Source organism: Oncorhynchus keta, chromosome 31, assembly GCF_023373465.1.
Source record: "Oncorhynchus keta strain PuntledgeMale-10-30-2019 chromosome 31, Oket_V2, whole genome shotgun sequence".
Taxonomy (NCBI): Eukaryota; Metazoa; Chordata; class Actinopteri; order Salmoniformes; family Salmonidae; genus Oncorhynchus; species Oncorhynchus keta.
Window position 1 is genome coordinate 21,715,812 of NC_068451.1, and position 25,657 is coordinate 21,741,468.

General features: G+C 47.7%; 1 protein-coding gene across 10 annotated transcripts in view; it reads left to right on the forward strand.

Moving 5' to 3' along the window:
• LOC118364087 (kin of IRRE-like protein 3) overlaps positions 1–25,657 on the forward strand; it is an 83,098-nt gene that overhangs the window by 54,370 nt on the left and 3,071 nt on the right. For 8 of the 10 annotated variants that reach the window (XM_052489950.1, XM_052489952.1, XM_052489953.1 and 5 more), the window contains exons 2-12: positions 12,972–13,124; positions 13,938–14,087; positions 17,354–17,511; positions 19,421–19,571; positions 20,651–20,756; positions 21,143–21,291; positions 21,522–21,649; positions 23,027–23,153; positions 23,417–23,517; positions 24,287–24,491; positions 25,433–25,540. In XM_052489950.1, coding sequence (XP_052345910.1) covers positions 12,972–13,124; positions 13,938–14,087; positions 17,354–17,511; positions 19,421–19,571; positions 20,651–20,756; positions 21,143–21,291; positions 21,522–21,649; positions 23,027–23,153; positions 23,417–23,517; positions 24,287–24,491; positions 25,433–25,540 — 1,536 coding nt within the window. The remainder of the gene's footprint in view (positions 1–12,971; positions 13,125–13,937; positions 14,088–17,353; positions 17,512–19,420; positions 19,572–20,650; positions 20,757–21,142; positions 21,292–21,521; positions 21,650–23,026; positions 23,154–23,416; positions 23,518–24,286; positions 24,492–25,432; positions 25,541–25,657) is intronic. The other 2 variants (XM_052489951.1, XM_052489959.1) reach the window with 1 other exon arrangement.

Below are 25,657 nucleotides of genomic sequence, written 5' to 3' on the forward strand. Positions count from 1 at the left end.
GAACACATACTGTGGAATATCCACACCAACACCACTGACACATAGAACACTACTGTGGAATATCCACACCAAACCACTGACACATAGAACACTACTACTGTGGAATATCCACACCAACACCACTGACACATAGAACACTGCCACTGTGGAATATCCACACCAACACCACTGACACATAGAACACTACTACTGTGGAATATCCACACCACCACCACTGACACATAGAACACTACTACTGTGGAATATCCACACCAACACCACTGAGACATAGAACACTACTACTGTGGAATATCCACACCACCACCACTGACACATAGAACACTACTACTGTGGAATATCTACACCAACACCACTGACACATAGAACACTGCCACTGTGGAATATCCACACCAACACCACTGACACATAGAACACTGCCACTGTGGAATATCCACACCAACACCACTGACACATAGAACACTGCCACTGTGGAATATCCACACCAACACCACTGACACATAGAACACTACCACTGTGGAATATCCACACCAACACCACTGACACATAGAACACTGCCACTGTGGAATATCCACACCAACACCACTGACACATAGAACACTGCCACTGTGGAATATCCACACCAACACCACTGACACATAGAACACTACTACTGTGGAATATCCACACCAACACCACTGACACATAGAACACTGCCACTGTGGAATATCCACACCGACACCACTGACACATAGAACACTGCCACTGTGGAATATCCACACCAACACCACTGACACATAGAACACTACCACTGTGGAATATCCACACCAACACCACTGACATAGAACATAGAACACTGACATAGAACACTACTACTGTGGAATATCCACACCACCACCACTGACACATAGAACACTACTACTGTGGAATATCCACACCAACACCACTGAGACATAGAACACTACTACTTTGGAATATCCACACCACCACCACTGACACATAGAACACTGCCACTGTGGAATATCTACACCAACACCACTGACACATAGAACACTGCCACTGTGGAATATCCACACCAACACCACTGACACATATAACACTGCCACTGTGGAATATCCACACCAACACCACTGACACATAGAACACTACTACTTTGGAATATCCACACCACCACCACTGACACATAGAACACTACTACTGTGGAATATCTACACCAACACCACTGACACATAGAACACTGCCACTGTGGAATATCCACACCAACACCACTGACACATAGAACACTGCCACTGTGGAAAATCCACACAGACACCACTGACACATAGAACACTGCCACTGTGGAATATCCACACCAACACCACTGACACATAGAACACTGCCACTGTAGAATATCCACACCAACACCACTGACACATAGAACACTGCCACTGTGGAATATCCACACCAACACCACAGACACATAGAACACTGCCACTGTGGAATCCACACCACCACCATCAGAACACTGCCACACCAACACCACTGACACATAGAACACTGCTACTGTGGAATATCTACACCAACACCACTGACACATAGAACACTGCCACTGTGGAATATCTACACCAACACCACTGACACATAGAACACTACTACTGTGGAATATCCACACCACCACCACTGACACAGAACACTGCCACTGTGGAATATCCACACCAACACCACTGACACATACAACACTACTACTGTGGAATATCTACACCAACACCACTGACACATAGAACACTGCCACTGTGGAATATCTACACCAACACCACTGACACATAGAACACTACTACTGTGGAATATCTACGCCAACACCACTGACACATAGAACACTGCCACTGTGGAATATCCACACCAACACCACTGACACATAGAACACTACTACTGTGGAATATCACACCAACACCACTGACACATAGAACACTGCCACTGTGGAATATCTACACCAACACCACTGACACATAGAACACTGCCACTGTGGAATATCCACACCAACACCACTGACACATAGAACACTACACTGTGGAATATCCACACCAAACCACTGACACATAGAACACTACTACTGTGGAATATCCACACCAACACCACTGAGACATAGAACACTACTACTTTGGAATATCCACACCACCACCACTGACACATAGAACACTACTACTGTGGAATATCTACACCAACACCACTGACACATAGAACACTGCCACTGTGGAATATCCACACCAACACCACTGACACATATAACACTGCCACTGTGGAATATCCACACCAACACCACTGACACATAGAACACTTCTACTGTGGAATATCCACACCAACACCACTGACACATAGAACACTGCCACTGTGGAATATCCACACCAACACCACTGACACATAGAACACTGCCACTGTGGAATATCCACACAGACACCACTGACACATAGAACACTGCCACTGTGGAATATCCACACCAACACCACTGACACATAGAACACTGCCACTGTGGAATATCCACACCAACACCACTGACACATAGAACACTACTACTGTGGAATATCTACACCACCACCACTGACACATAGAACACTGCCACTGTGGAATATCTACACCAACAACCACAGACACATAGAACACTGCCACTGTGGAATATCCACACCACCACCACTGACACAGAACACTGCCACTGTGGAATATCCACACCAACACCACTGACACATACAACACTACTACTGTGGAATATCTACACCAACACCACTGACACATAGAACACTGCCACTGTGGAATATCTACACCAACACCACTGACACAGAACACTACCACTGTGGAATATCCACACCAACACCACTGACACATAGAACACTGCCACTGTGGAATATCTACACCAACACCACTGACACATAGAACACTGCCACTGTGGAATATCCACACCAACACCACTGACACATAGAACACTACTACTGTGGAATATCTACACCAACACCACTGACACATAGAACACTGCCACTGTGGAATATCCACACCAACACCACTGACACAGAACACTGCCACTGTGGAATATCCACACCAACACCACTGACACATACAACACTACTACTGTGGAATATCTACACCAACACCACTGACACATAGAACACTGCCACTGTGGAATATCTACACCAACACCACTGACACAGAACACTACCACTGTGGAATATCCACACCAACACCACTGACACATAGAACACTGCCACTGTGGAATATCTACACCAACACCACTGACACATAGAACACTGCCACTGTGGAATATCCACACCAAAACCACTGACACATAGAACACTACTACTGTGGAATATCTACACCAACACCACTGACACATAGAACACTGCCACTGTGGAATATCCACACCAACACCACTGACACATAGAACACTGCCACTGTGGAATATCCACACCAACACCACTGACACATAGAACACTGCCACTGTGGAATATCCACACCACCACCACTGACACATAGAACACTGCCACTGTGGAATATCCACACCAACACCACTGACACATAGAACACTACTACTGTGGAATATCTACACCAACACCACTGACACATAGAACACTGCCACTGTGGAATATCCACACCAACACCACTGACACATAGAACACTGCCACTGTGGAATATCCACACCAACACCACTGACACATAGAACACTGCCACTGTGGAATATCCACACCACCACCACTGACACATAGAACACTACTACTGTGGAATATCCACACCAACACCACTGACACATAGAACACTACTGCTGTGGAATATCCACACCAAAACCACTGAGACATAGAACACTACTACTGTGGAATATCTACACCAACACCACTGACACATAGAACACTGCCACTGTGGAATATCCACACCAACACCACTGACACATAGAACACTGCCACTGTGGAATATCCACACCAACACCACTGAGACATAGAACACTGCCACTGTGGAATATCCACACCAACACCACTGACACATAGAACACTACTACTGTGGAATATCCACACCAACACCACTGACACATAGAACACTACTGCTGTGGAATATCCTCACCAAAACCACTGAGACATAGAACACTACTACTGTGGAATATCCACACCACCACCACTGACACATAGAACACTACTACTGTGGAATATCCACACCAACACCACTGAGACATAGAACACTACTACTTTGGAATATCCACACCAACACCACTGACACATAGAACACTGCCACTGTGGAATATCCACACCAACACCACTGAGACATAGAACACTGCCACTGTGGAATATCCACACCAACACCACTGACACATAGAACACTACTACTGTGGAATATCCACACCAACACCACTGACACATAGAACACTACTGCTGTGGAATATCCACACCAAAACCACTGAGACATAGAACACTACTACTGTGGAATATCCACACCACCACCACTGACACATAGAACACTACTACTGTGGAATATCCACACCAACACCACTGAGACATAGAACACTACTACTTTGGAATATCCACACCAACACCACTGACACATAGAACACTACTGCTGTGGAATATCCACACCAAAACCACTGAGACATAGAACACTACTTCTGTGGAATATCCACACCAACACCACTGACACATAGAACACTACTACTGTGGAATATCCACACCAACACCACTGAGACATAGAACACTACTACTTTGGAATATCCACACCACCACCACTGACACATAGAACACTGCCACTGTGGAATATCCACACCAACACCACTGACACATAGAACACTACTACTGTGGAATATCTACACCAACACCACTGACACATAGAACACTGCCACTGTGGAATATCCACACCAACACCACTGACACATAGAACACTACTACTGTGGAATATCCACACCAACACCACTGACACATAGAACACTACTACTGTGGAATATCCACACCAAAACCACTGACACATAGAACACTACTACTGTGGAATATCCACACCAACACCACTGAGACATAGAACACTACTACTTTGGAATATCCACACCACCACCACTGACACATAGAACACTACTACTGTGGAATATCTACACCAACACCACTGACACATAGAACACTGCCACTGTGGAATATCCACACCAACACCACTGACACATAGAACACTGCCACTGTGGAATATCTACACCAACACCACTGACACATAGAACACTACTACTGTGGAATATCCACACCAACACCACTGAGACATAGAACACTACTACTTTGGAATATCCACACCACCACCACTGACACATAGAACACTACTGCTGTGGAATATCTACACCAACACCACTGACACATAGAACACTGCCACTGTGGAATATCCACACCAACACCACTGACACATATAACACTGCCACTGTGGAATATCCACACCAACACCACTGACACATAGAACACTTCTACTGTGGAATATCCACACCAACACCACTGACACATAGAACACTGCCACTGTGGAATATCCACACCAACACCACTGACACATTGAACACTGCCACTGTGGAATATCCACACAGACACCACTGACACATAGAACACTGCCACTGTGGAATATCCACACCAACACCACTGACACATAGAACACTGCCACTGTGGAATATCCACACCAACACCACTGACACATAGAACACTGCCACTGTGGAATATCCACACCAACACCACTGACACATAGAACACTGCCACTGTGGAATATCCACACCAACACCACTGACACATAGAACACTGCCACTGTGGAATATCCACACCAACACCACAGACACATAGAACACTGCCACTGTGGAATATCCACACCACCACCACTGACACAGAACACTGCCACTGTGGAATATCCACACCAACACCACTGAGACATAGAACACTGCCACTGTGGAATATCCACACCAACACCACTGACACATAGAACACTACTACTGTGGAATATCCACACCAACACCACTGACACATAGAACACTACTACTGTGGAATATCTACACCAACACCACTGAGACATAGAACACTGCCACTGTGGAATATCCACACCAACACCACTGACACATAGAACACTACTACTGTGGAATATCCACACCAACACCACTGACACATAGAACACTACTACTGTGGAATATCCACACCAAAACCACTGAGACATAGAACACTACTACTGTGGAATATCCACACCACCACCACTGACACATAGAACACTACTACTGTGGAATATCCACACCAACACCACTGAGACATAGAACACTACTACTTTGGAATATCCACACCACCACCACTGACACATAGAACACTGCCACTGTGGAATATCCACACCAACACCACTGACACATATAACACTGCCACTGTGGAATATCCACACCAACACCACTGACACATAGAACACTTCTACTGTGGAATATCCACACCAACACCACTGACACATAGAACACTGCCACTGTGGAATATCCACACCAACACCACTGACACATAGAACACTGCCACTGTGGAATATCCACACAGACACCACTGACACATAGAACACTGCCACTGTGGAATATCCACACCAACACCACTGACACATACAACACTACTACTGTGGAATATCTACACCAACACCACTGACAACATAGAACACTGCCACTGTGGAATATCTACACCAACACCACTGACACATAGAACACTACTACTGTGGAATATCTACACCAACACCACTGACACATAGAACACTGCCACTGTGGAATATCCACACCAACACCACTGACACATAGAACACTACTACTGTGGAATATCTACACCAACACCACTGACACATAGAACACTGCCACTGTGGAATATCTACACCAACACCACTGACACATAGAACACTGCCACTGTGGAATATCCACACCAACACCACTGACACATAGAACACTACTACTGTGGAATATCTACACCAACACCACTGACACATAGAACACTGCCACTGTGGAATATCCACACCAACACCACTGACACATAGAACACTACTACTGTGGAATATCCACACCAACACCACTGACACATAGAACACTGCCACTGTGGAATATCCACACCAACACCACTGACACATAGAACACTACTACTGTGGAATATCCACACCAACACCACTGAGACATAGAACACTACTACTGTGGAATATCCACACCAACACCACTGAGACATAGAACACTACTACTGTGGAATATCTACACCAACACCACTGACACATAGAACACTGCCACTGTGGAATATCCACACCAACACCACTGACACATAGAACACTGCCACTGTGGAATATCTACACCAACACCACTGACACATAGAACACTGCCACTGTGGAATATCCACACCAACACCACTGACACATAGAACACTGCCACTGTGGAATATCCACACCACCACCACTGACACAAAACACTGCCACTGTGGAATATCCACACCAACACCACTGACACATAGAACACTGCCGCTGTGGAATATCCACACCAACACCACTGACACATAGAACACTGCCACTGTGGAATATCCACACCAACACCACTGACACATAGAACACTGCCACTGTTGAATATCCACACCACCACCACTGACACAGAACACTGCCACTGTGGAATATCCACACCAACACCACTGACACATAGAACACTGCCGCTGTGGAATATCCACACCACCACCACTGACACATATAACACTGCCACTGTGGAATATCCACACCAACACCACTGACACATAGAACACTGCCACTGTGGAATATCCACACCAACACCACTGACACATAGAACACTGCTACTGTGGAATATCCACACCAACACCACTGACACATAGAACACTGCTGCTGAGGAATATACACACCAACACCACAGGCACATAGAACACTGCCACTGTGGAATATCCACACCAACACCACTGACGCATAGACCACTGCTACTGTGGAATATACACACCAACACCACTGACACATAGAACACTTCTACTGTGGAATATCCACACCATCACCACAGACACATAGAACACTGCCACTGTGGAATGTACACACCAACACCACAGACACATAGAACACTTCTACTGTGGATTATCCACACCATCACCACAGACACATAGAACACTGCCACTGTGGAATGTACACACCAACACCACTGACACATAGAACACTTCTGTGGAATATCCACACCATCACCACAGACACATAGAACACTGCCACTGTGGAATATACACACCAACACCACTGACACATAGAACACTGCTACTGTCAGAGTGTACAGGACACCAGTAGATATTTGATTATATTTTTTGACATTTGTAATTATTACTGCATGGAGCAATTGCCCAGTCAAGTTGAGAGTGTTCATGTTTATAGAGCCTGTTAGATCGGGGCGGTGCTCTCTAGAGCCGGACTTCAGTGGATGGGAAGAGAGGACGCTCAAGATTATCCTAAAATAGAAACTGTTCCTGCCTCTACTGAGCTCAGAACCTCTTAGCCTGAGTCTACACACACACACACACACACACACACACACACACACACACACACACACACACACACACACACACACACACACACACACACACACACACACACACACACACACACACACACACACACACACACACACACACACACACTTTAAGTGTCATTGTATAACCAAGGGGAGCCTGTGTAGCTGAAGTAGGTTGTTGAGTCTCCCTGCTTGTCCATGGAAACTACACTAGCATGACAAGGACGCTTAAGTGTTAAATATACATAAAGTGTTTGTGTGTGTGTGTGTGTGTGTGTGTGTGTGTGTGTGTGTGTGTGTGTGTGTGTGTGTGTGTGTGTGTGTGTGTGTGTGTGTGTGTGTGTGTGTGTGTGTGTGTGTGTGCGTGCGTGCGTGTGTGTGGTTGTGAGATCCCTTTTTTGGGGTTTAGGGTTTCCAGGCCTGTTTTAGCCAGGCCGCTATGTTGGCATGAAAGATTATGATTATAGTGATTTGCTGCTTTCAGTAGTTAGCCCCAGTGCACCCAAAGGTCACATCCACTACTTAATTGGTCTACACTGAGATTAGAACAGGACACACAGATACACATTGCCACACACAGACACACTTCCCCATAATTCCATCAAGGCCATGTTAGTCCCCAGTGCAGATGCCCAGTAGCGGATCATTGCAGACATCTGTCCATCCTGTCCCCATCAGCAGCAGTGTGCCTCCCTCCCTCCCTATCCATTCAGATGGCACAGAGAGAGAGGAAGGCTGGTGCCAGGGGACTGCAAAGCTCTTTAATATGTTATGCTCCATGTCAGCCCTGCTGTTCTGGACTTAACTCTGACCGTGTGACGGAGAACGCAAGTCACTATGTCAAAGTAACTGCTGATTGTGTCCTCAAATCCCTTACAATTTGCTTGCCCTATTTATGCTACAACAAACACACACAGGCACACACTCAGAGGCACACACTCAGAGGCACAGACTCAGAGGCACACACTCAGAGGCACACACACACACACACACACACACACACACACACACACACACACACACACACACACACACACACACACACACACACACACACACACACACACACACACACACACACACACACACTAACCTCTGTGCATCCACTGCCGTGAAATGATATTCCGTTTAGAAAAATTGGGATTAAAATATGTTTTGACCTTGTACTGGAAGGATGAACACACACACACACACACACACACACACACACACACACACACACACACACACACACACACACACACACACACACACACACACACACACACACACACACACACACACACACACACACACACACACACACACACACACACACACACACGTCAGAGGTGTTGCCTGTTTTTGAAAAGTAACAGCCCATCATTACCTTTCCCAGGCAGAACTTGTACCATACACACACAGACACAAACACACCTCCTCAATAAGGTGGTTAAAACAAATAAACCCACAGGTCATCCACCTTCCTTTTCAGTGTAGTTTCAATGGCAGCCAATTGACAAGGGTCCTCTGTAAGTAGACTGAATGTGTGTGTGTGTGTGTGTGTGTGTGTGTGTGTGTGTGTGTGTGTGTGTGTGTGTGTGTGTGTGTGTGTGTGTGTGTGTGTGAGAGAGAGAGAGAGAGAGAGAGAGAGAGAGAGAGAGAGAGAGAGAGAGAGAGAGAGAGAGAGAGAGAGAGAGAGAGAGAGAGAGAGAGAGAGACGGTAGACAGCAACACACAAGGACCACTTCACACCCACGGCCCCTCTCCCCTCCTGTCCTCTCCTTTACTCCCTCTCTCCCCTGTCAGAAATGTATTCATGTAATTAAGCTGCTAATACACCGTCAAGGAATTGGCTAATTCAGCAAGGAGGAATTAAAGGAATATGCAATGACTCATTAGCCAGCGGAGATGTTTTGTTGAGCATTCTCAATAAGGAATTTGGAATGCAATGAATCACTCCATGGTGTGAAGCAATTTGTCAGTCTGTATCACACAGGCTATATATAAAAATGTACCCATACATGTGTGTGTGAGAGAAGAGGGAGAGAGAGAGACACACACAGAGAGAGAGAGAGAGACAGAGAGGGAGACAGAGAGACAGAGAGAGGAAACCGAGAGAGAGAGAGAGAGAGAGAGAGAGAGAGAGAGAGAGAGAGAGAGAGAGAGAGAGAGAGAGAGAGAGAGAGAGAGAGAGAGACAGAGAGACAGAGAGAGAGAGAGAGAGAGAGAGAGACAGAGAGAGAGAGACAGAGAGACAGAGAGAGAGAGAGACAGAGAGAGAGAGAGAGAGACAGAGAGAGAGAGAGACAGAGAGAGAGAGACAGAAAGACAGAGAGAGAGAGTAACAGAGGTAACAGATGTAATCCATTTCTAACAACCTGCCAGTGTGATAAAGGATGGCCCATTGTAAACATTTAGGTACTGTGGGCAAGATACTTAATTGCAATCAATGTTTATACTGCAGCAAACATAAAGAGGAAAATCCCCAACGCGCCATCCAGCGGAGAGGCCTATGAAAATGCTCGATATGGCAAAAAAAAAAAGAACATTAGGGACAGACAGCCTATAAAAGCAGCAGTTTTGAAGGCATGACTAGAAAATGCCAGCCTTTACCAAATGCTTAATAGCCTGAGCATGAAAACATTTCACTGCTCATTGACACTCAAATTGGACTCTTTTGATCTGCAGTCTATGATACAGACACATACACACACAGATTGATATGCTTATTTTAAGACATTAGCAATATGAAGGGAATTGGGGTTAGTGGACTTTCCTGGTGATATTCACTGCTATTATACATGATTCTCTCCAGTTCTCCATCTTTCTCATCCTAAAAGGAGAAGAAAGGAGGAGAGTGCTTGGGCAGACGTGGAAAAGCAGTAGGTGTTAGGAGAGCTGCAAGCTGCAAGGCTTGAGCCATGGAGAACTCACGTTCCTGATGGACTAACTGTTTGGCAGGTCTGATTATACTGGAGGGAGGGAGGTTAGGGAAGGGGGGGAGGAAGAGAAGAACAGGGTTCAGTCAGTGGTCCTGGTCCAGCCCTAGATGAAGTGGATAATTGAGTAGGGAACAAACACCGCCAACCAACCTCGGAAGCCCCCTTTTGAAAAGAAAGAAAAGCTAGAGAGCATGATGGAGTGAGAGAGAGGGGAGAGGGAGAGAGAGGAGAGGGGTGAGCGGGTTGAGAAGGAGAGAGAAAATCCTAGCTTCCCTCGGGGGGGAAAATCTGCTATTGAAAAGCTATTAAACTTGCATTTAGCAGGATTGATTGGAAATGAAGAGGCCTATTAAAAGAGAGGGACAAGAGGACAATAGCGCGTCTCTGGCCGCCGTATGTTGCCCTCCTTTCACCGGCTTTTCTTTCCCCAGGAGAGCCCCCCCCCCCAGCCTGTCTGTTTAAGTACTCCCACCCAGAGAACCATTGGAGAGGGGCTTAGCACTGAGTGAATAGACCCCTCTTTATCTTCCCCCCCCCCATTATCCTATTGAAAGAGAGAGAGAGAGAGAGAGAGAGAGAGAGAGAGAGAGAGAGAGAGAGAGAGAGAGAGAGAGAGAGAGAGAGAGAGAGAGAGAGAGAGAGAGAGAGAGAGAGAGAGAGAGAGAGAGAGAGAGAGAGAGAGAAAGAGAAAGAGAGAGAGAGAGAAAGAGAAAGAGAGAGAGAGAGAGAGAGAGAGAGAGAGAGAGAGAGAGAGAGAGAGAGAGCATTTAAAAAACGAAGTAAGGTTCTTTCTTTTAAGGGAAAGGGAGAGATAAAGCCAACCAAATCTGTTCTCTCAGCCCCTTCCTCTCTTCATATCTCCCCCAATGGTTTAGCTCTACCTCTGGAGGGGAGCCATCTTCCTCTGCCAGTTGGGTTTGTAATATTCAATCTCCAGCATCGTGGCACAAACAGGGGGAAACAAGGAGTCTTATTCAAAGTTTGTGTGTGTGTGTGTTTGTGCAAGTGTATGTTGCGACGCAAGTGGTGTGTGTTGTGAGTGTGGTTGAGTATTCCAGTGTGTGTGAGTGAAGGCGAGCCAACAGCTTTCCGTGTGTGTGTGTATGTTCGGTGTGTGTGTCCCATCCTTAACACAGCAATGGAATAGACAGAGGCAGGTGTCTTGGTTGATGTTGAGCAGGCTCAGACGGATGCTTCCCCTGGGACACTTAATGGAGTTTTGATTGTTTAACATCCATTTGAACAAAAAGCTCCCCCAAAGAGTGGCAGATTTCTCTCCTTCGCAGTGTGCCTGTTTCGTGTCACCACGCGGTGGCTGCCATATGGTCTGGGGAAAGAGTTAAATAAGTCATGGGGCAGCTGACTCTTCCTGCTCAGCTCAGCCACCATTTTAAAGGGAAAATACATATTTTCCGCCTCCTCCATCCACCCCATGTAACAACATGGCAACACGTAAACAACAGAATGAACAGGCCAGTCCATTATGGGGCCAGGCTAAATATGGCCATGCATTTGGCTCAAGTAATGCTATTAGACTATATCATTACATGTTACTCATCAAACCTCCCCCGTTCTTCCAACAGCTACCCAAGCAGCCTACTTTTCCCAGCAGCCCCAAGACCAGGTAGTGGTGTCTGACCAATCGGTGACTCTGCCCTGTGTTATCGTGGGGTACCGGGGAATGGTGCAGTGGACCAAAGACGGCCTGGCGCTGGGTGGAGAGAGAGATCTGCCAGGTATCTGATCTGACCAACATCTCTCTGTGTGTCTCTCTCTCTGTCTCCCCCCTCACTCTCTCTGTCTCCCCCCTCTATCTCTCGGACTCCCTCTCTCTCTCTCTCTCTCTCTCTCTCTCTCTCTCTCTCCCTGACCCCCCTCTTTGTCTCCCCCTCTCTCTCTGTCTCCCATCTCTCTCTTTCTCTTTGTCTTTCTCTCTCACACTCTCGCTCCCCTACTTCTCTCTCTCCCCCCTGATCAATTCATGGTCTCATTAGGAAGCCTTGGCTCTCTGTCTGTCTGTCTACTCAAATTAATGGAGGTGGAGAGAAACAAATATATTGCAGACAGCCTTTCTACCTCAAACAGACAAAGAGCGTTTAATTTGTTGTTTAGCATTTTGAGGCTTCTGTACCAAGGTGAATAATCAATTGGCTGGTGTCACGCGCTGACATTTAGCTGTCTTCTGGACTAGTGGGAAGGGGGATGAGGCTCGGGGTTGACCTTAGACACTACATCTTGATTTTGTCTGTGCTTTAAAGGACAGTCAGTCGCCTCACGCCCCCGTCTCGCATGAAGCTGCTGCCTTCCCCTAGCCAGTCCCACGCTGCTCAGGCAACTGAACGGCTCAGTGCTTAACCGGGGGTGGTGCAGCACCATTTCCATTTATGTCTTAAAGGCCCTTGGCGTTTGTTTGTGGCGTGAGTCTGCTCATTTTGCAGTCTTTTCATTCCGGTTTGTGTTTGTTGTTCTGCTGTTGATTGTTGGGTTTGTTTTCTTGTTTTCTTTCCCATTCTCTGACTCTCTGTATTCCTTGTGTTGGCTTAATGCAGGGTGGACACGCTACTCCTTAATGGGAGACCCGCTATCAGGCGAGCACAGCTTGATGATCGACTCGGCAGAGCTGGCGGATGACGCCGTGTACGAGTGTCAGGCTACGCAGGCTGGACTGCGCTCCCATCGAGCCAAGCTCACTGTTCTAGGTAAGATACACAGCTGCTGCACACACACCACAAACGAGCACACACAGGGGAACACACACCCTGATCCGCACAACAGCCCTCCAGCCCTCCAGCCAAAACCTGCAGGTTGGCTCTACAGAGGGCGGTTGTCAGGCACCCAACTTCATTATGGTTCTGACACACAATAATATATACATAAAGTGTCTATGTGTGTTTGTGTGTGTGTGTGTGTGTGTGTGTGCGTGCGTGCGTGGACTTCCAAGCCTGTTTTAGCCAGGCCGCTATGTTGGCATGAAAGATTATGATTATAGTGAGTTGCTGCTTTCAGTAGTTAGCCCCAGTGCACCCAAAGGTCACATCCACTACTTAATTGGTCTACACTGAGATTAGAACAGGACACACAGATACACATTGCCACACACAGACACACTTCCCCATAATTCCATCAAGGCCATGTTAGTCCCCAGTGCAGATGCCCAGTAGCGGATCATTGCAGACATCTGTCCATCCTGTCCCCATCAGCAGCAGTGTGCCTCCCTCCCTCCCTATCCATTCAGATGGCACAGAGAGAGAGGAAGGCTGGTGCCAGGGGACTGCAAAGCTCTTTAATATGTTATGCTCCATGTCAGCCCTGCTGTTCTGGACTTAACTCTGACCGTTTGACGGACAACGCAAGTCACTATGTCAAAGTAACTGCTTAATGTGTCCTCAAATCCCTTACAATTTGCTTGCCCTATTTATGCTACAACAAACACACACAGGAACACACACACACACACACACACACACACACACACACACACACACACACACACACACACACACACACACACACACACACACACACACACACACACACACACACACACACACACTAACCTCTGTGCATCCACTGCCGTGAAATGATATTCCGTTCAGAAAAATTGGGATTAAAATATGTTTTGACCTTGTACTGGAGGGATGAACACACACACACACACACACACACACACACACACACACACACACACACACACACACACACACACACACACACACACACACACACACACACACACACACACACACACACACACACACACACACACACGCACACACACACACACATACACACACACACACACACACACACACACACACACACACACACACACACACACACACACACACACACACACACACACACACACACACGCACACTCACACATACACACACACACACACACACACACACACACACCAGAGGTGTTACCTGTTTTTGAAAAGTACCAACCCATCAGAATTTGTACCACACACACACACACACACACACACACACACACACACACACACACACACACACACACACACACACACACACACACACACACACACACACACACACACACACACACACACACACACACACATACACTTAAAATGCTCATGGTTTCTATGTCTTGGGACTGTTTATGACATCACCTGCTGTTATAAACTTTCACAAATAACACCTGGAGAATGTACTTACTGCCGTATGTCAGCCCTGTAAATATGTTTCAAACCCAAAAGAGCCAGCACAAAAAACTATTTTCCTTCAGTATCGATAATCAAGACTGTGGAAGTCTAGGATAATGTGATTGCTGCAGTCACAAATGACTTGCATTGACACTTAAAAGTCAAGTTCTGCACAGTTAGCACATTTTACAGTGAGTCACAATATTTGTCAACCGTGGGGCAGCTTTTACATTAACGCAAAGTGAGTGATCTACATATTCACCAGGCATCCAGAGGTGGGGAGAGGAGGGTGGTGGTGGAGAGAGGGATGGTGGAGGGGGGTGAGAGGAGAGAGAGAGGCCCCTCGTGGGACTCCAAGACAGTGAAACACTGCTGGCACCTGGTGGCCGATGGGGGAACAGGCAGCAGCACATTCGTTAGTCTTTACTGAGCGTCTCTCTGATGATCTGGCAAATACACCCAACAAAGCAGAGAGACAGTTACAGAAGACACTGGAGCCTCAGCTCTATGCACCAACAACTTGGCTAGGCTACTGTACTGTCTCCCCACTGCCCTGCTTGTTTCTGTCATTGTGTGAGCATTTTGTAAGCAGCGAGACGAGGGAGAGAAGAAAAGGCAGCAAATGAAAGGTTGATCATGTGAATTCTGACAACCCATGATGAGGAACACTTCAACGACACGCGCCTCTCAAGAGAGCACAGTGCAGCACAGTCAATAGAGATCACACCCACATACACACACCCACATACACCCACCCAAACCCTGCTTCACAATGCCCGCACCGCACCGCACAGAGTGGAGGTGGGCGAGGATGGACTGTTTGATTGGTTAGCGTGAGCGTGAGCCACCTCCGCAGTCACACTGACCTTAGCCTTTGTGGACAGAAAAGGCGGTAGATGTTGTTTCCTCAAGCCTTGTAGAATGTCCGCATTATGACAGGAACAAATCAAGCAGGGACCGGGGTGTGTGTGTAGGCCTGTTTCGAGAACACAGATACACAGAGTCTTGACGTGTGTGTGTGTGTGTGTGTGTGTGTGTGTGTGTGTGTGTGTGTGTGTGTGTGTGTGTGTGTGTGTGTGTGTGTGTGTGTGTGTGTGTGTGTGTGTGTGTAAATCAATGCAACCAGATGAGACCAAAGCAATCCGGCGCATTCAAAGGAGTCAACGGCAGGAGAGCGGCCAAGGGAGTCGGCATGGAAATTAAAATCACCTAGCACTCGGATTCCATTAGTGTCCGGGCCGCAGTGGCGGAAGGACCTTTGACAATTCAGATACACACACAGAAATTGGTTCAGCGGAGGGAGCAAGAGAGAGAGATAGACCGGGGCGCAGGCCTGCTGCTGTTTACGCCTGCCGTTAATGGCTGGGGAGATAGACACCTTCATCAGGGGTGGCAGCGTGTGCGAAACCATGCAAATAAATGAACAAATAAGCAATTCAGATGAAACATCACTGGGCAGCAGTGGGAGTAAAAGAGAGTAATAATGCCAGTCTCAATGTTAAGAAGGAAAATTAAATAGCTCTTCTGTTTTTTTCTCCTCAAAGCCAAATGTTGTCGGTTTCCATTCCAGTCTACAAAGTAGAAACACACCACGTGGACCAACACGATGATGAAAGGATATTGTTTTCTCTGTGTGCAGTGGATGAATTGATGCAGCGTTAACACATCACATTAATCTCACTAGATGTTCCTCTCATTCAGAAGCTGTGTACTGTAAAAGGAGCTTTCAGTTTGGTGGGTTGTTTCTCTCCTCTAACATGAATGCGTTGTGTTTCCTCCTTCTCTCCCTGTAGTTCCCCCCACAGACCCGGTGGTGGAGGGGGGTCCTATCATACGTGTGAAGGCCCACACACCCTACAACCTCACCTGCCGCGCCTCGGGGGCCAAGCCTGCCGCCGAGATCACCTGGTACAGAGACGGAGAGGTCATGGACACGGCCATATACTCCAAGGTACAGAAAGACTACAATATAATCAGATAACAGGTCGGGCCAGGGCAGGTTAGAGAGAGCAGGGCCATGCCCAACCTCATCAGGATCCACTAACACCCACACAACACCAACACAGCACAGCAGAGTACAGCCGAGCCCATCTAAGCAGGTAAGGCAAGGTACAGCAGAGCCCATCCAAGCAGGCCATTGCAGGGTACAGCCGAGCCCATCTAAGGAGGTAAGGCAAGGTACAGCAGAGCCCATCCAAGCAGGCCATGGCAGGGTACAGCCAAGCCAATTTAAGCAGGTATGGCAAGGTACAGCAGAGCCCATCCAAGCAGGCCATGGCAGGGTACAGCCAAGCCAATCTAAGCAGGTAAGGCAAGGTACAGCAGCTACTCAAAATGCAGCAACTCAGCCAACTCTTCCTTTTCTGTTTCTCTGTTTTCTCTCTATTTTCTTCATTTTCTTTTCTATTTCTCCCTCTTTCTCTCTCAGGACCTGTTATTTCTCTCCATACCTCCCTCTCTGCAGTCCCCCTCCCCCTTTTAACTCATACCTGAACCCCCCTCCTCTCTCCCCTATTCCCCCTCCCCTCGCACTCTAATGCACTGACACTACAACATAACTGGAGCATGCCAAAGCTCAGACAGGCATGAGCGTTTGATACAGTAGAATTTCTGCTGAGGAGAAATCACCCACAACAATGCCAAAACACAATGGGGGGACGCGCCAGAGCGTGAACCAGCCGCAGTCGGGAAAGAGTCACATTTGTCATGCTCTCTGACCACGCTAAACTATGCTAAATGACACATTTAAGGAGACTAGAGCCCACAGTGGAGAAAAGGAGGGGGACAGGAGTGGAGAGGAAGAGATAAGGAGGGAGAAAGTGGGAGTAAAATAAAGAAGGGTGGGAGATACTGAGATACAGTTCACTGCAAGAAAGAAAGGAAGAAAGAAAGAAGATGGGTGCTTTTAGAGAGAAGGAAGGCTAGAGTAGGTGAGGGGAGGTAGAGAGGGGGAGAGGTGGCTTGGGGCAGAGTGAGGGGTGGTGACAGGGAGTGATGCGACTCGATCTAGCGTAAAAATGCTTTTTGTGTGTCTGGCTGAGGAAGTGATTCATTGATTCAGCTGTCTGTTTGTCCGTCCATCCAGGGAATGGGCTCTGCTCTGCTCTTGCCCTTTTCCAGAGCTGCCTGTGAGACAACCCTCCCCCGCCCCCCCTCCTCATGGCTAAGCCCAGAAATACAGACACAGACACCTCTGCCATTACTGAACACTGTCTGACAGCAGTGTGTGTGTGTGTGTGTGTGTGTGTGTGTGTGTGTGTGTGTGTGTGTGTGTGTGTGTGTGTGTGTGTGTGTGTGTGTGTGTGTGTGTGTGTGTGTGTGTGTGTGTGTGTGTGTGTGTGTGTGTGCGTTTTTTTGTGTGTCCTTCGAAAGCGACGGGCGATATCTCCAGAATCTACCCCTTTCCTCACTTAGGCGTATTGATTCCTGTGAGCAATAAATAGATCTCAAAGATGATGACAAACAAGGAGCGCTGACTGGGAGCACTCTCAGAAATGTGGGAACATCACATATCCCCAGGCGCAATATAAAATGTATGATTTAACTGCCATGCCAATGGACTGGATGGCAATTTGAATGCCTCACACGTCAGAAATATAGGTCCCGCAGTGTCACACAGACACCCAGAGGGGGAAGACTCAGCAGGGCCTTACATGAGGCTACACTTATTCTAAACCTTACTTCCCTACTTAAACCACTTTGTCTCTTTAGAGACCAAAATATATTAATTAATGGATGTAATAAGGACTCATAACTCCCTCTGCATGTTTAATAGCTGTCTCTTGTCTGTCTTGACCATTGAGATGTACAGTAAACATCGTAGATGTCTTATCTCCGTGTCTCTGGTCTGTCTCTTCTAGACGCGGATGGAGGATGGGAAGAGGGAGCTGGCTGTCAGTATGCTTCCTGTGGTGCCGGAGGACAAGGACTCTGGCCGTACCTACACCTGTCGCGTCCTCAACCCCGCCGCCCCCGCCGGACTCCAGACCTCCGTCACCATCAACGTCCAGCGTGAGTGTCCTCAGTGACACTTAGTGTCCCCTACAGTCACTCTGTAGTGTCCTCGTCCCGCATGATGGGGACACACCTAGGGTACAACCCTCTATAGTGCCCTCGTCCTAGTGATGGGGACACACCTTGGGTACAAAACTCTGTCAGAGGACGGAGAACTCAGAGTTAAATACATTCAACTACCAACTATCACACTTGCATACTACTTAGTATGTACTGATGTATTGTGCATGGACACCAGTATGCTATTGTGGATGCTAGTATGCTGGTGTGGATATTGGGACATTGTCCTATAGGTAAAGTTTATAGTGACAAATATACTGCCAATAACGACAAGGTAGTAGCCTATGCACATATATCATCTATAATATATTTATTTATATACTTTAGGCATTAGTTGAGGGCTTTGGTTGAATAAATACATTTCACCCAGCACCACTTTAGAGTTAATGGAAGAGTGGTTAGTTCTGCCTTCCTGCACATGCACTCGCTCACCCTTCAATGATTCATACACCAACCTCTCTGTGACAAACACACACCCCTTCATATAGGTCCTAGCTCAGTGACACATACCTCCAGTGTTCACAGAGCTTCCTTTAGTACTGCTGTCCTGTTCCTTCTCCCTTGACTGACATATTCAGCCTTCATATACTGTAGAATCCTCCTGTAAAGGGGTGCGTAACTGGTGGCAGGGAAGTCAGACGCAGGAGGGCAGAACTAGGTAATAGCTGGAGCAGTTTAATACAAAAACCAACGGCATAAAGAAATAACCAATATTGGTACAAACCCGACGCGCACCAGTAATCATGTGCACAACAAACAATTCCACACAAAGACATGGGGGGAACAGAGGGTTAAATACACAACAATGAGGGAAATGAAAACCAGGTGTGTAGGAAAACAAGATAAAACAAATGGAAAATGAAAAATGGATCGACGATGGCTAGAAGACCGGTGACGCCGAACGCCGCCCGAACAAGGAGAGGAACCAACTTCGGTGGAAGTCGTGCCACCTCCATAGTGATAGATATGACACATACTATGTTTACCTCTCAGTAATGTTCCCCTCCATCCTGCAGACCCCCCATCAGTGACCCTGTCCGTCCAGCCCCAGACTGTCATGGAGGGAGCCAAGGTTCTGTTCATCTGCTCTGCCTCTGCCAACCCTGAGATCACAGGATACAGGTAAAAAACAGCACCTCAACCTACACTTTATTGGGTTCATTTCTTTCATAGAGTCAGTGTGTACTGCATTATTATGGAACTATTATCCTTTTAGTTGGCACAGTTTGGACTTTATCATTATGGCACAACTCAAAATTATCTAGTGACCCAAAGTGACATGGTAACCCAATGTGTTCTGGTAAACCAAAGTGATCTTGTAACCCAATGTGATGTGGTAAATTTACCTTCCAACTTCATGTGAGCTGGCATATTGACCTTCTAACCCTATGTGAGCTGGTATATTGACCTTCTACCCCTATGTGAGCTGGTATATTGACCTTCTACCCCTATGTGATGTGGTAAATTGACATTCTAACCCTATGTGATGTGGTGATCTGGTGGTCCAGGTGGTCCAAGGGAGGAGTCCCGATCTCAGAGGCGAACGGGGACAGCCTGGAGGTGACGGTAGACCACTCGTACTTCACAGACCCTGTCTCCTGTGAGGTGTCCAACTCAGTGGGCAGCACCAACGTCAGCACCCTGGTGGATGTACAATGTGAGTGGAGCACATCAGTGTATCATAGTACTAGTAGCCTGTAGTGTAATCTGAGTAGTGTGTCTGTGAACACGTTCACCCTCGTCACAAGAGTTATTGTGTCTTTGGAGGATACTGTGTAATGTGCTTTGTGCTTTGAAAATGCCTTAGGGGATATGATAAAGTCATAATGAATTGAATGGTGAATAAGGGCTGTATTAGTTCTAATGGTGTCCTGGGCTCCTCTACAGTTGGTCCCAGGCTGCTATCGGAGCCCAAGCCCATGAACGTGGACATTGGGATGGATGCTGCCTTCACCTGCACCTGGACAGGCAACCCTCCCCTCACCCTGGCCTGGACCAAACAGGGCTCAAGCGTGGTAAGACAAGTATCTCAATCAATACTTATACTGTGTGTGTGTGTGTGTGTGTGTGTGTGTGTGTGTGTGTGTGTGTGTGTGTGTGTGTGTGTGTGTGTGTGTGTGTGTGTGTGTGTGTGTGTGTGTGTGTGTGTGTGTGTGTGTGTGTGTGTGTGTGTGTGTGTGTGTGTGTGTGTGTGTCGGATGCGAGTGTGTAATGAGAGAAAGCCCTCAGACATCAGAGCTAAACCTTCAGAGGCAGTGTATGTGATGACTGTCAGGTTCTTACACTGCTGAGAGCAGGGGAGGTGACACTCTGTCATAACAACGTGACCACTAAATCAATCACATCCACAGTTGAGACACACTAGTTAAAAACCAGCCGACACATTTCACATCCCACTCCGAGAACAGCTTCTCAAACCGCTCCTCAACCCGGACCAAGACACAACACAAAGAACATCTAGGGAGGAATATGTGAGGTAGCTTACAACCAGCCCAGTTCCACCTTTAGTTTGCATCATCCTGGTTCAAGGTCTCCCACCCCACCCCAGGCAACACTATCAATGCTATCTCCAGGGAGCCTCTCTCCCGGTGTTTAATCGGATTTCAGAGGCAGCTTTTGCTAAAAACGCCACCGCTAAAGAGAAGAGAGCTGCAGGACAGCAGGCGATGCTGTAAAAGCCATGCTATCATCTCCCATCTCCCAGACTGAACCGACGCTCTCCGGAAGAAAAGAACAGGCGGTGCTCTCTAATCCACATGCACCGCGGCCACCACGCCTCACACAACTACCGGTAATGGATTCATTAGGTTACTCTATAATTGTGGTTGAATAGAAAATGGAGAGTGGGAGTGAAAGGACGGAGGGAGGGAGAGGAGGGGCGTAGAGGGAGAGGAAATGGATTAATCACAGCTTGATGGAATGGTGGGATCAATGAGCCAACGAGTGCGCAAGTGTAGAGCGAACTGTAGAAGCCTCTAAAGGCTACGGCCCACTCACACCATGATAACGTTATGCTCTGCCGGCAACGTTTAATTAGGACAATCTCCACGGCAGCATGGTCACTCCAGAGGAGTCAGAGCAGCAGTGGCTGGAGTGCTTCATGTCTGGGATTAAAGCCACAGCATTGTCACCACCATTAAATGAAACTGAAACAGAGTGTAGGAGCTGGAGAGACTGTACGTACGGCCACATCCGTTCTGCTGCAACAACTGCCCCAATGAACTGCTGCTAAAAAGACACTCACGCGCTCCCCTCCCTCCCCTCTTATCCCTCCTGTCCACCCCTCTCTCTCTCTGATTTCCCCTCTCCCTCCCCTCCTCTCCCTCCCGTCTCCCTCTTACCCCTCCTCTCCCTCCCCTCCTCTCCCTCCTACCCCTCGTCTCCCTCCCCAGGTGCTCAGTAATGGCAACACCCTGCAGCTGAAGGCTGTCACCCAGGAGGATGCTGGGACATATACCTGCAAGGCCATCGTCCCCCGCATCGGTGTGGCTGAGAGGGACGTCACGCTCACTGTCAACGGTAAGTCTCATATGAGTCTCAATAGTCTGAAAATAGGGCTAATTCAATATCACTTTCAACATGTTGTTTTTGGTTGACTTTTAGATGTAGAATATTAAAGATGCACGTTTGGTATTATCTATGTAGAATGTTTACTCAAGCATCATATGTGTCAACCATCTGACAATGCATCTATGTTTAAAATGTCAATGTCTCAAAATCTCCCTCTTTCTCTCCCCCACGACTCTCTCACACAAACACTTTCTCTCTCTCTCTCTCTCCAGGCCCACCTATCATTACAGCGGACGCCACACAGCACGCTGTCAAGCACTCCAAGGGCAAGCTAGAGTGCCTGGTGGGAAACAGCCCCCCGCCTGACAAGATTGTAAGTGAGCCTCTTGTCTTTTCCTGTCTTTCCTGTTTCAATGTTTGTGTGTGTGTGTGTGTGTGTGTGTGTGTGTGTGTGTGTGTGTGTGTGTGTGTGTGTGTGTGTGTGTGTGTGTGTGTGTGTGTGTGTGTGTGTGTGTGCTTGCGTGCGTGCATGTGCTCACACACACAAGTGTGTGCACATTTAATACACACTGAATCCCCCCACCTTCACACACACACATCATCCCTTCACCACTCAATGGGGATGAGAAAGAGAGAGAGAGAACAGAAAGGTTTGGGGGGGGGGGGGAGCCTTCTGCAGGCTGCAGCCAAACCACATGGCTCAATTAGCGCTGCATCCATCAGGCCTCGGTGGGCTGACCCGTCAGGTGACCCTGGGTGCGTGGGCAGCTCTGACAGAGGATAATTAGGGTCTGAGGGGGAGGGAGAGGGAGAGGCAGTCACCCCGTTGACCTTACCTAGCAGCAGGAGAGAGGCTTCAGCACCAACAGGAGCATCTTACACAGTCTCACAGATCTGGCAGGGCTTAGAGGCTGACAGGGCTTACCTCCAGGGCAAGACGTAGGAGGCAATTTAGACCTACGGCTCTTAGCAATGTCAGCCAGGTGGATGGAGAGGGAGGAAAATAGAGAGAAGGAAAGAGAGGGGGAAGGAGGGTGGTTGGTGAGAGGGATTGATCTAAACATGGGAAGTAGTGGTTGATCTGAGCTCTGACAGCGCTGCTAGCCACTCACCTGCTGTTCATCTCCCATCTTTCTCACTAGGTGTGGACGTTTGGAGACGTGACCCTCTCCTCGGGCTCCTCCGGTCGTTTCTCTGTCCAGACGGTGACCAGCGACCACGGGGTCCTGTCCTCCCTGGTCCTGTCTGAGACCCTGGCCCAGGACTTCCTACTCCGCTACAACTGCACCGCATGGAACCGCTTCGGCACAGGCACCGCGCTGGTCACCCTCAAGGAGCAAGGTACGGGTAGGAACTGGACTGGGGTCCTTATTATCTATCATCTCACACAGTCAGCATGACCAATCTCACTAAGACGAACACTGTGGAGAGACGGTGCTGGGAAGAGAGAGGGGTTAGATGAGGTCAAAGCAGAACTCCAATTGAGTGCTTATCTTAATAATACTATTTTAATCAATATAATTTAATCAGCAGATGGTGGGCCTTAATGAATACATTGGGCCAATAACATAGATATGGATTGGGGACTAAAGTCAATTAGATCAGGCCACAGGTGTCCTGGGGCCGAGCCGCCGGTGGTCCCTTAGCTCCCTCTCTCTCTCTAAGTGTATGAGAGCCACCCTCTTCAAATTTACTTAAACCACAATTTACTTACTCACACACACACATACATGCACACACACACACACACTCTGCACACTGGAGTTGGCGGAGGTAAGGAAGTAAGGACTTTGCTGCAGTAGACACCAAAAATAAGGTCCTCGCCAGCAATTTACATCAAGGCAGCTCAGCCGGGGTCTCGGGAGAGTTGAGCGGTGCGCCGTATCTCTCTCCTGGAATCTCTAATTAGATTACTGTCTATTGCTTCATTGCATGTCAGGCCTTGTTACCCTTCTTCCAGAGAGATTAAACACAATAGCCGAGGCTGTGGGGACGCAGGGGACTCTAAGTGTGTGTGTGTGTGTGTGTGTGTGTGTGTGTGTGTGTGTGTGTGTGTGTGTGTGTGTGTGTGTGTGTGTGTGTGTGTGTGTGTGTGTGTGTGTGTGTTTCTGAGGGACCATGAGACTTACTGCAGATGCATTTATATAGGAGCAGGCGTTGGCAGAGATTAGTTGGGGGGGAATGAGTAGAGTGGCGTTAGAATAGGAGACTGGATCTAGTCCTGCCTGTCTGACTCTGATCAGTAGCAAGATCCTGAGTCTTTTCTCTTTTCCTCTCTCTCCTTACAGAGGCCCTGCCCATGATGATCATCATTGGGGCGGCGGTGGGCGGAGGGTGTGTCCTGCTTATCTGTGTCGTAACCCTGGTCTCTCTCTGCTGCAGGCACACCGGAAAAGGTGAGGTCGAAGGTCAGATATGGGCCATACTGGGGTTGGGCTACATTCCATCTCAATTCACCCTATTCAAGGAAATGAATTGACATTCAGTAAATGACTATTCACTCAATATTTTTC